Source organism: Manacus vitellinus, unplaced genomic scaffold (assembly GCF_001715985.3).
Source record: "Manacus vitellinus isolate BGI_N305 unplaced genomic scaffold, ASM171598v3 scaffold_12_pilon, whole genome shotgun sequence".
NCBI lineage: Eukaryota > Metazoa > Chordata > Aves > Passeriformes > Pipridae > Manacus > Manacus vitellinus.
Window position 1 is genome coordinate 2,182,424 of NW_021938949.1, and position 11,950 is coordinate 2,194,373.

General features: G+C 49.2%; 1 protein-coding gene across 1 annotated transcript; it reads right to left on the minus strand.

Moving 5' to 3' along the window:
* Window positions 1-1,557: 1,557 nt before the first annotated feature.
* Window positions 1,558-11,478, minus strand: MYD88 (MYD88 innate immune signal transduction adaptor). Its single transcript, XM_008928567.3, is given in 6 exon segments — window positions 1,558-2,466; window positions 4,086-4,177; window positions 4,705-4,885; window positions 6,612-6,743; window positions 11,126-11,225; window positions 11,227-11,478. Coding segments are annotated over 6 exon segments (912 nt in total). The 3' UTR covers window positions 1,558-2,311.
* Window positions 11,479-11,950: the final 472 nt, after the last annotated feature.

Consider the following 11,950-nt stretch of genomic DNA (forward strand, 5'->3'; position numbering starts at 1 on the left):
AACAGTCCCACAGCAATAAGACTTGTCTGGTGTCTGAGCCAGGCAGAAAAAAAGGGCCAGGGCACCATGAGTAGGGTGGTAACAAGATCCCAACATCTTTCACCAGTAACTGGAATATGGCATTTACCTACTGGAATTCAGAAGGTTTAGAAATTCAGCTCCTATTTTTGCTTTTATCTTCCAGAACCAACATTTTCCCTGTCAGGTGATCACCAAATCATCTATTACCAACTTCATTATTTTTCCTGCTGTTATTTTTGCACTCATTTGCAACACGCCAGGTCCCAAACCACCCACCAGGACTCAGGCAGGAGACACCACACCGGGTTCAAGCTGCCAAAATTCTCGCTGCTTTTGGTACAGCCTCCCCAAAAGAGGGGGCGGGGGGCAGAGGAAGAGAACCCACTCCTGTTTTCTGCATCCCGGACAAGGGGTCAGTGCCCCTCTGGCCCATCCCGGCCGTCTCTCCCCGTCCCACCCCGCACATCCCTCTCAGGGAGCCAGCACGGGCCATGGCCTCCCTCTAGCGTCCACAGCTCCTCTGCCTCAGCTCCTCCCCGAACCAGCCACCAGAGCCCTTCCAGCTCTCCAGGCAAGCGGGATCTGGTTTGGTCCTGCGAGTAATGACCCATAATTGATGTTTATAGGCACTCCAGAGTATGAGAATTCACCGAGCCCCCGGAGCGCCCGGGGATCAAGCAGCCTCCTGAAACTCTCCTACAATTAACATTTAACGATTATGCAGAAAGCCCGAGGCAAGCAGCTGTCTCCACTTCTGCAGGAGAGGCCCGAGGGCAACAGGACATGAAGACAAACTATTTAGAACCCCCCTCATCAGCTTAACTTTCCTCCTTCAGTGCCCGCAGACTTCTCACTTGTTCCAGCAAGACAGAAAGGTGCAAATGTCACCTTGGCACGATGGCAGCAGTTATTTTTGCAGGAAAAAACATCCAGCTCGTGGGTTTATCTAAAAATGGTTCCTGATGCAAACGTGATGTGCATGAAGGAGCTTCCCCACGCTCAGGTCAAGGGCTGCTGCTGCCAGCCAGGAGGAACCAGCAGCAGCATCCCTGGTGAAAGGATCATTCACTGACAGGGTGGGTGGGGGAGAAGCAGGGGCACGTTTCTGTCTGTGCCTCAGCCCCAGTAATGCTTTAAAACAAATCTAAAATTAAAAAAAAACTAAAAATTACACTCAGATGTAACCTTAAAAATGTAAACTAGTAAAACATTAAGCTGTAAAATCAACATGAGTCAGTGGCTGAAGGAATGAACAAAGGGGCAGAGTTCAAGCAACTGCAGATACATAAGCAAAATTCCTCTCTTCCCCAACTTAAAAAGTAAATATTTACTGTAAATCTGTTTAATATACCGTGGCTTTAAAACACTCATTTGGGCAGAACTCCTGACCCCCACCCCGGAGCACTGATGAGATCTACCAGTCATTCTGCAGGATTCAAGGCCAAGTCTAACAAGAACAGTCTCAACATTGCTCCAAGCCTTAGTCACAGAAACACAGTAATTATTGTGGCAGTTAATTAAAATAGGCTCTTTCTGTTAATGTAACATTTGCCTTTATATTTTAAACAGCCCAATTTTCAATTTAATACACTATTCAATATTTATCCCCATGCCTTTGAGGCATCCCAAAAGCTGCTGGGTTTTGGAAGGCTTTTAAAGGTGAAAGAATTTAAGATCTGGACCCACTGAGGTGCACAGCTTGGTTCCTGGTCAAGTCAATGAGCAGCAGCAGCCCCTGCTTTGTGTAGTAAGGACTGTCACTGAAAATATGTATTTTAAGACTGAAGGCTCTATTGTAAAGATTTAATAATATCTAGGAATATTAAATGTTGGTATAAGATCACAGAATTAAATGTGACCTGAACAGAGACAGACATGACCAGTATGGTACAATCCCACCAACCCCAGATTTTACTGAAGCTTTTAAAACAATAGGAAATGCTTGTTTGACAAAGCCTGCAGTTTGAGGCACTGAGGCCTTGCTCATGCTGACAACAGAGCCTTCCTGTATCAGACACTCGGTCTTTAAATGTGTATTTCCAGTATTGAAAGTGCTGACTGCACAAATGCTGGATGCTGCTGCTCACTGACTTAACCCAGAACACCCACACAGTTGCTCTACTTCCCCTCAGAGTTATGAAGAAGTGCTAGAGAAAGTTCTTTGTTCCCAAGCACGGATTGCAAGTATCCAGGTTCTGAAGTGGTGGAAGACCCTGTGTGAACGACCCCCCCCAGTCCAAAGGCACATCCAGGGCAGGTTATAAGAGCCCCCAGCTCTCAGGACTTTGCGTTATGGCAACATGAGGGATTTTGCCAGTCTGGTCCAGAACCATTTTTTGGTGCAAGGGTTGGTGTAATCACAGATGGTGATGAACCGTAAGATACTTGGAAACTCGTTCTTCATGGATTTGTACTTGACTGGGATCAGCCGTTTGCTACGAGCACCTGGAAGACAGGTCACACAGGCAGAGGTTACACACAGCCACAGCTGGACCCAAGTCCATTTCCTCCCCACCACGGCACACACATCACCAGACCCAGGTTTGCTCCTGATTATGCTCTCAGTACACTGCAACCAGCTCTCACCCTGCAGAGCAAGTTTCGAATCCTGATTTGCTCAGGTTGCAGATGTTTCCCAGACAAGGAGCTGCAAGGAATCCCCCTGCTAACATGAACTGCTGGTTTGGAGGCACCAGGAGATGAGAACCTCTCCCTGTGCCTGCTGCTGCTTAAAAGGAGCAGATCTTGTGCAGAGGAACTCCTCCCCTTGCAGTTCTCCACAGGACTCCTGCCATCACCTGCACTGTGCTGCTCAGTGCACCTGATGTCACTGAGACCTGGATAAGGCAAATAACCAATATTTCATAACTGCAGCAGATGCTGGAGTAATCCATGGAGCTCCCAGAACCTGCCACCAAACCCTTCTGTGCATTAGTTACACCCTGCACAAATAGGTGAATCCGTGAGTTCTCCAGTTCTACAGTTCTGTGTGTAAAATGTATTTACACACATTTTTTACTGACAGAGTCATTCTATTCAGATGGAACTTCTCCTGTTCTAATGGAAGGTGTGATGCCCACAAGAAACTGGTGAAGAACTAAAAGGACTTTGCTACAAATCTTGATGACTGGGGGCTGATGCAACGTGCTGGGGATGTTCAGTGGATTACTGCCATCATAGGAAATTGTTGTGTCAAGGAAGATGCAGCTAATTCCCAGCTCTGCCACTGGCTTCCAGTCTAACCCCTGGCATGTCATTTATAATACTATGTCAGATGCCTTATCTAGAAAAGAAGGTTGAGGTGCAGACACTCCTCCTGATATTAGATATCATCCATACTATTAGGTTGGGCTGCACTTACTCCCCAGCAACATAAACAAGTGTAGAATAACTAGAGGTTAGAGAAGAGCAATCAGAACAAACCTGACAGAAGTAAATTGGTGGCTTTTCAATTCAGAACAAACTATACAAAAAAATTTTCCAACCTAAATTGAACACTCATCCCATATTTTATTTAACCTATCCGCAACACTCAAAGATCTCTACAAAAATCATAGAATCATGGAATGGTTTGGGTTGCGAGAGAGCTTAAAGATCATCTAGTTCCACCTCCCCAAGGTCACACCTTCCACTAGACCAGGTTGCTCAGAGCCCCATCCAGTCTGGCCTTGAAATCTGCATGTCCATTACCTGACACCCTATTTCCAGCATTTACTCACACCCTAAATTTACTGTAGTGCTTTTCTCTTTAGTAGCGAATTTCCCTGTATGGATCTCAAAGCCCTTCACAGGCCTGACATGCGGCTCTGACATCTCCAGAGCAGGCAGCATTATCCCAGTGACAGCTGGAGCACTGCAGCACAGGCAGCTCCTCGCTCACAGTCTGTCACGTGGAAGGTCAACAGCAGGGCAAGGGACCGAGCCCAGGTCCCTGCCTGCACAACCAAAGTATGAAGCCAGTTAGTTCCAGTGGTACAGAGCCCACTGACCTCAGATGCTTCAGGTGTCACTGCACTGAAAATAATAATGTGCAATTGTAAATGGGAGTATTTGTGACACCTTACCTGGGGAAAGACTAAGAGCAAATTTGGTCTGGAAATCACATTCATCGCTTTCCAGGTAATCATCTGAAATGACAACCACCATCCTCCGACACCTGGAGATGAAGAGTCAGGGGAAAAAAAGATAAAATGTCAGAGGAGATGGTTCTTGATCTCATGGATAGAAGCACGTACTGCTCTGAATTGCTGTGGTGGAGAAGGACCTGGCAGCTGTGTTCCAGCAGGAATTAGCTGCAGAGCAGGAATGACTGACAGACAGATAGCAACGTTACACACAGAAACCTGACTACAGGTAACACTCATATGCCAAAAAATGAGGAAACAGCAAAGTCCAGATTGTCTGTGAAACCTTCCTGTGATCCTCTGTCTATATACGACAAATAAGGCCAAGAAAAGTGATCAAACATAAGCAGCATCACTAAGCAGCACCCTCCCTGGTGAACACAATGTATCAACATGTTGGGGAATGCTCCAGTCTTGAGCCAAGAGCATAAAACAAACCCCATAAAGACATTCTTGTGGATTTTTGCCGTTTCACTGGCACCACACCACAGACATCAGGGTAAACTGACTGTAATGTTCCATTACACCCAGCTGGCCCCAACAGCCACGGCTCACTTACCTCCTCTCTATAAGTTCTCCACTGATGGACCACACACAAGTTCCTGGCAAGACATCCCGATCAAATACACAGAGCTTCAGTTTGAACTCTGTTTGCTCCAGCTCCCTGATCATCTCCTGGACAAACTGCAGGTCTTTCTGACAGTAGCAGATGAAGGCATCAAATATCTCTGTTCCACTCCCTGAAACCATTAAAAATGTAGCTGTCATCTCCTGCTAGAAATGAAGTTCACTCCTCTAGTGAGCTTTCACGAGCTCCCACAGACTTTGACTCGGAATCACGAGCTCTGACAGACAAGCTCTGGCCAAACTTGTGAAGGTAATTTAACATTTTATTAGACCAGCTGCCCTTCAGCCCAGACTCCTGTCCCTAACAGGGCTGGCAGGAGGTAAAACACATCTGTGCCCCGACTGCTTTCACCAGCCAGGCTGTTCACACACACCCACACTGGCTGGCAGTGCTCAGGGAAGGGCAGCTGAGATGCAGACAGGCAAAATCTGTGGAGGTAATAACATCCAGCCACAGGGAGACAAACGGGAGAGAGTCTGTGAAGAGCTGGAGGGAGCAGAATACCCCAGAGGATGCAACTCAGAGCCCCAGCGCTCTGGGATTTCACTGGGGGTTAGACATCTAAAATATCCTCGTGGCCCCAGGTCCTCGTTCTCTAGTTCAGCTCACAGAGATCCAAACTTCCCAGCCAAAACCTTCCTGCAGGCCCTTCATCCAGCAATGTCCTGCCATACTCTGTCCATGGAGCTATGGGGTCAACCTTGAAATCTGGAACCTGCCACTTTTATGGCTAAGATGTCAGACCTGGGTACCTGAAGTCGTATCCTAAGTAAATGGGCCTGTTTTCCAATTACACTAATGGCTGGCAGCTCTTGTTTATTTAGCAGTTATCCAAACAGTAAACTGCTGCATTTTAAGGGCAATGTCTCTCATAATTAAGCACCTTAATACTCCTGGATATCTTCCCACCGTGTTATTTCTTTTTTCCATATCAGTGTCACTACAGATATTTTCAAATTTTTATGCCAGTTAAAGCCTATCACAGTGAAAAAAATAGGTCAGAGACTCTAAAAGCTGCTGAGGAAAGTATCAACCCGGCAGGCAGATCCAGCCCAAGATGCATCCAGTGAAGCAGAAGGGGAATGTCTGCCAGGTCAGTCGAACTGAGGGTGCTGCTGGAGGGGCACGGCGCTAACCTGGGGGCCACATCAGCCAAAGCTGCCGTGTACAAACACCAGCACACTGGTCTGTGGACATTTGGGGAGGGTTAATGATGTCCCCACCCCAAAGGGGGTCAGGCTGGCCAGCACACACACGTGTGCACACACATGGCTGCACATGCAGGGCTGCACGTGGTGGCACATGCACGTGGCTGCCCAGGCAGAGCTGCACACGCAGCCCAGCAACACACACACACACACACACACAGAGAACTGTATTTCCTCTCTCTGCCCACTTCACAGCCAGCCCTACTTTAAACCCGCTTCCTTTTCACTCAAGGTGGTTCCACCTGCCAAAGGCAGAGCAGGGAAATCAGCTCTGACGTTCCTCCCCCTGGACTCCAACCCCCTGAGCTTTCAGCAGCTGCTCTGTGCCAGGCTGGGCTAAGGGACATGTTTCTGGGAAGTCTCCTCCCTATACATGTCCAGTGTCTCTGTGCCAGCCTGTTCCCAGGTATGGCATTCCCCAGGGTTGCTTTTCCTCTCTGCTCTAGGAAACAGGAAAAATGAAAATGCCCCGTGACTACCAGGTAAAGGATTCCGGCCTGGGTTATTGAAAGTCACAGGAGGAATGAAAGCAAACAGGTTTTCTGCACTTCTCAAGGGGATCTGCTACAGCTGAAGGCCATTCCCACATGAGGCATGAGGCCTTCCAGCAATGGAACCATGGGCACTTACCGTATGGATCATCCCTGATGGTGATGCCCGTCAGCTCCGAGGTCTTTGGCACGCTGCTGTCTACTGCTGGCACTTGAAGAGGCTGGTTGGCCTGCTCCTGCTTCCTCTGCAAGTACTTCCTGCAGTCCTCCTCTGCAAAAACACATAACCAAGGCAAGAGGCTCCTGTGATGTGGGGTTACACTGCTGGTGTTCATTAAAAAAGGAATAGCTATTTCATGGATCAGGGATATTAGAGGGAAACACCCTCTCTGGTTTTTTTGGTATGTAGAATTTCTCTTACCCCTTTCTGAACCTCTTGATGATGCCTCCACTACCTCCTCTAGCAATTAATTCCTGAAGATCACTCTTGCTGTCTAAGGAAATACTTCCTTTTACTTGTTTTAAACCAATCTCCTCCTATTACCCTTGGTTCTAGTGTATCCCAGTATACCTTTAACAGCAGGCATCAGGCACAGAGCAGCTCCCAAATCTGCTGCCTGCTCTCATTGTTCTGCATTTTGGAGAATGTAAAAATCACAAAATAGTTGGGGAGGATTCTCAAGTAAAAGTCTTCACAGTGTCAATGTCTTCTCCCAAATAACAGATCACAGGACAAGAGGAAATGGCCTCAAGTTGTGCCAGGGGAGGTTTAGATTGGATATTAGGGAAAAATTCTTCACTGAAAGGGTGGTCAGGCATTGGAACAGGCTGCCCAGGGAAGTGGTGGAATTGCCAACCCTGGAGGTATTTAAAAGATGTGTAGATGTGCCACTTGGGAACATGGTTTAGAGGTGGGGTGGCCTTGGCAGTGCTGGGTTAATGGTTGGGCTCAATCATCTTGGAGGTCTTTTCCAACCTCTTTAGCAACTCTCTGCAGACACACACGAGCTGATTCACACCCTTGGCCTTTGTCAGCCACGACAACTGCAGGTGGCAATGAGTATCTACACTCAGCACACACAGGAGGACACTAAAATTTTAAGGAGCCCTTGAAACAGCTTTTATGTTGTGCAACACCTACAGGGGATCCTCTTATCCAAGGCAGAGTGGGTGTGTACCCCACTTTGGGGTAACTGAAGGGCAAAGCCCTGTCACAGTCGCTGCTGTGAACTTCCCAATCAGGACAGTGACAGACACAGATCTACTATGAACAGACTTGGTTTAAAAATAAATGATAAACCTAAATGTTAAATCTTTGGAGAAGCAAAAAGAACCCCTGCAGCCTCTTCTACTCTGCGATTACAGAAGAACTGAAAGTAAAAGGAGATTTGAAACCAGGAATTAAGAGAAAGATAAAACTCTCTAGAGCCTTTGCCTTTGCTTAAGATTAAAACAAAAACCTCAAGAAGTATTAATCAGCAAACTCCTGATCACTCAGAGGGTTTGGCTGGCACAGTTGCAGAGCTCATGGTGCAACAGCACACTGGAGGATCCCTGATCAGCATGAGCAGGTCTGCAGGAGGCCCATCCTGAGGCTCCATCCCCTGCTTCTGTCTCAGCTTTGCATCTTGTGACTGGATTATCTCCACTCTAATAAGGCTCAGATCTGATCAGGGCTTTTCCTGAGGCTGAGGCATTCCCAATCTGCCTTTCTCCTCCCCCCTGCCTCCCCAGTCCTGCAGGGGAAAGAACCAGCCACACTCCTTACCAGCTAGAAGGTTCAGATTTCAGATTTCTTCCCTCACTAAACTCAAATTCAGGCCCCATCTGAGGCCTGTCAGGTAAGTCAGTGTCTTTGAAATCATGATTGAAGCCACTCTGAATTTGCCAATGGGTTCAGCAATCACAGGTTTATTTTAAGTGCAAACTGGGGGCCCTATGGCATTGCAGCTACCAAGAGGTCCCACGAGGCTGTAGGGACGAAAGGCATTCACTGATTTGGGATGGATCAGGTCCCCAGCTGGAAACAGCACCTGATTGTACATATTAATGAGAGTGAACAAAGATCAGGGATGACTTTGGGACTGTAAAGATAAGGGATGCTACACAACAAAACCAAGTAGCAAGAAACTCCTCCAAGCTAAGCTGTCCCACTCCACCCAGTACCTAACCGGGCTTTACGTTCCTTGAATAGTCAAAGAAAAGCCTGAAGTATTGGAACAAAAGAATAAAAACATGAAACCTAAAGAGCAAAATGAGTAGCATGATGAAGAGACAGAGAAAACAGATCAAGTAACTGTCAGTCAGGAAAGCAGCACTTTTATAACAGGTCAGGGCAGAAACAAAAATCATTGAGTTTCAGCAGGAAAGAGCACAAACCTTTTGAAGCAAAGAGCTTCAGGCACCTAAAGATGATTGTACAGTGAAATAAGCTGCTGAGGAAGATCACAGTTAGGGCAGAGCTGCTGGGACATCAACACTGATGTCTCCTGATCCTGAGCTGGACCCCACTGCAGGAGTCCCAACTGTGCACACAAAGATGCCCCTGGCACCAGGAAATACCGTGCACAAGAGTGCACGAAACTGTCCATTTCCTTTCCTCTTATGAGTAAATACCTCCAACTTCTGCAAGAGCTCTGAGCACCAGCACAAGGTCACAGGCCCTCATTGCAGCCCTCACCCAAAATGACAGCAGAGAGGAACAGCCAATTGGAAAGACTGAGGGTCCATCTGCCTCAAGCACCATCCTATCTCAAGCACTGCACAAAACCAGATGTCTAGGGGGGAGCATAAGAATAAAATAAGCTTACAGAGATATTTCCCTATAATAATTCATCTTTTAGGTATAATCTACAATCTATTTATTATAACCTATCTTTTGGACGATTTAGAGGTAAGGAATTTCCTGAGCCAGAGACAGGATTTTTGTGTTGAACAGCCTTTAGTGGGTCTTTTTCCCAATAATTTATCTGTCTCCTCTTATCAGTGTGACCTAACTCTGGGCAAAACTTGTGACTTTCCTGCACCCCAGGTTCCTCCCACTCCTTCTGCTGAAGTCTATTCTGGCGCTGGCAAAGCCTATCTACCACAATTCCTTCCACTGGGCCAAATCCTGAGCTCAGGGCCAGAGCCATCCTGGGTGATCTCAACGTTTTTGTGAAGCCCCAGCTCTCTTGCACAGCTGGAAGCCTCCCCTAATTTGTTAGGAAACTCTGATCAGAGGATCACAAAGCACACTGATGCTTTTGTCTTTCCCAAAACCTGGTCTTTAGACTGTGTTCTTAACCAGGAAGAACCACAGGAGCAAAGGGAAGTCCTCCACCACTTCTTGGTCAGGCTCTCTACAGTGATGGATTTCTACATCTTCCTTTATCTCTGTGAGTAACAGGAAGTGAGATTTATTACTTCCTCATCATTAACCCAGTAAATGCTATTGTACAACACAGGAGTCTCTGGCTTTGGAAGTCCTTTGGCAAAAAAATTCCCCTTCTGATAACAGCTGGCTTCCCTCCAAATTTCCCTGATCGCAAAGAGTACGAAGAGCCTATAAAGAAAAGGTTATCAAAACAGCACAAGGGCCTTATACTTCTCACTGACCCGCCCCAATTTTTTCAGTTTGCATGGAAACTTTTTCCCCCGACATCATCCAGTTCCACACATCCCTCACCTCCCCCAGTAAATACCTTCCTATCACACTGTATCCACACATTATAATTTTCACACTGTCTGGTGTCAGTGCAAGCTGTCTCCTGGCTGACCTGGCCCAAAGCATCCTTTGACACACAGAAACTTTATTACTGAAGGTTTGGGAAAAGACGGGGCTTCAGGTCCCTTTGCACTTATCTCTTGGAAGCTACATGAGGCTCCTGTGAATCCCAGAATGGTTTGGGTTGGAAGGGCTCTTAAAGATCATCTCATTCCAAGCCCTCTGCTGTGGGCAGGGATACCTTCCCCAATCCCAGGTTGCTCAGAGCCTCATCCAATGTGGCCTTGAACACTTCCAGGGATGGGCTTCTCTGGGCAACCTGTGCCAGGGCCTCATGACCCGCACAGGGAAGAATTTCTTCCTAATATTTAATCTAATATCCTAATATCTAATCTAAATCTCTCCTGTTTTAGTTTAAAACCATTCCCCCTTATCCTATCACTATCCTATCACTATCCATGCAAGAAGTCCCTCTCTCCTCCTCTTTTTTATAAACCCCCTCTAGGTACTGGAAGGGGCTCTGAGGTCTCCCTGCAGGCTGAATATCCCCAGCTCCCATCCTGTCTCCATAGCCGAGGTGGTCCAGCCCTCGGAGCATCCCCGCGGCCCTCGTGAAAACACCGAGGATGTCACTCCACAGCCCGGAAAGGGCTTTTCTTTAAAAATCGCGTGAATTGAGTGAAATTTGTTTCTTAACATCACCTCCCCGGTCAGAGCAGCAAAGATGGGCAGGAGCAGCAAAGAAAGACCAGCAGGAATAGCAAAAACCGGCAGGAGCAGCAAAGACCGGCAGGAGCAGCATCCCCTCCCTACGAGGCATCACGGAAGCAGCACCGGGGGCAGGCTCGGTCCCACTGCCCCACCAGCGCCGGGATTCCCGGGGCCGTCCCGGTCTGTCTCGCTCTCCCCGTCCCCTCCCCGGCGCTCTCCCGTCCCGGGCTCCTCACCCACGCTGCCGGACAGGTCCATCAGCACATCATCGCGACCCAAGCGCCGCAGCACGTCCAGGAGCTTGCCCCCGGTGGCCGCCGGGGGGCAGCGCCCCGAGCCACTCCTCCAGCAGCGCGGCCGTCGGGGTCGGGCAGCCCTTCAGCCGCCGGGATTCTCCAGGAAGCCGCATCCAGCGCTCCGCCAGCGCCGTCCAGTCGGCGGCCGCGGCCGCCCGCGGGTTGAGGTAGAGCCCGAGGCGGCGGCGGACGCCGTAGTTGAGCGCTACCAGGGGCACGGCGTGCAGGTCCAGCGGGACGGGGCTGGAGCCGGGCTCGGAGCCGGGCCCGGGCTCCGCCGGGGCCTTGGCCATGGCCGTGCCGCTCCCCGAACTTCCCCTTCCCGGCACTTTCGCTCCCGGCTTCGCCCCCGCCTCCCTCCTCCCGCCCCCGCCGGGCTCTGCCCGCCCGCCCTCGGGCCGTGCCGCGTCCGGGACCGGGGGCTTGGGGCAGCAACGGGAGGGTAGCGGGACTGCTGAGCCCTGTGCTCGGCACACTCCCAGCCCTGGGCCCAGTTCAATTCGGAAAGGACACTGAGGTGCTGGAGCAGGTCCAGAGAAGGGCATCAAAGCTGGGGAAGGGTCTGGAGCAGGCTGGGGGAAGAGTGCCTGGGAAGCTGCCCAGTGGGAAAAGACCTGGGAGTGCTGGTTGACAGTAACTGAACATGAGCCAGGTGTGCCCAGGTGGGCAAGACAGCCAATGACATCCATTGGCTTGTATCAGGAACAGTGTGGCAGCAGGACCAGGGAAGTGATTCTGCCCCTGTACTCGGCACTGGTGAGGCAC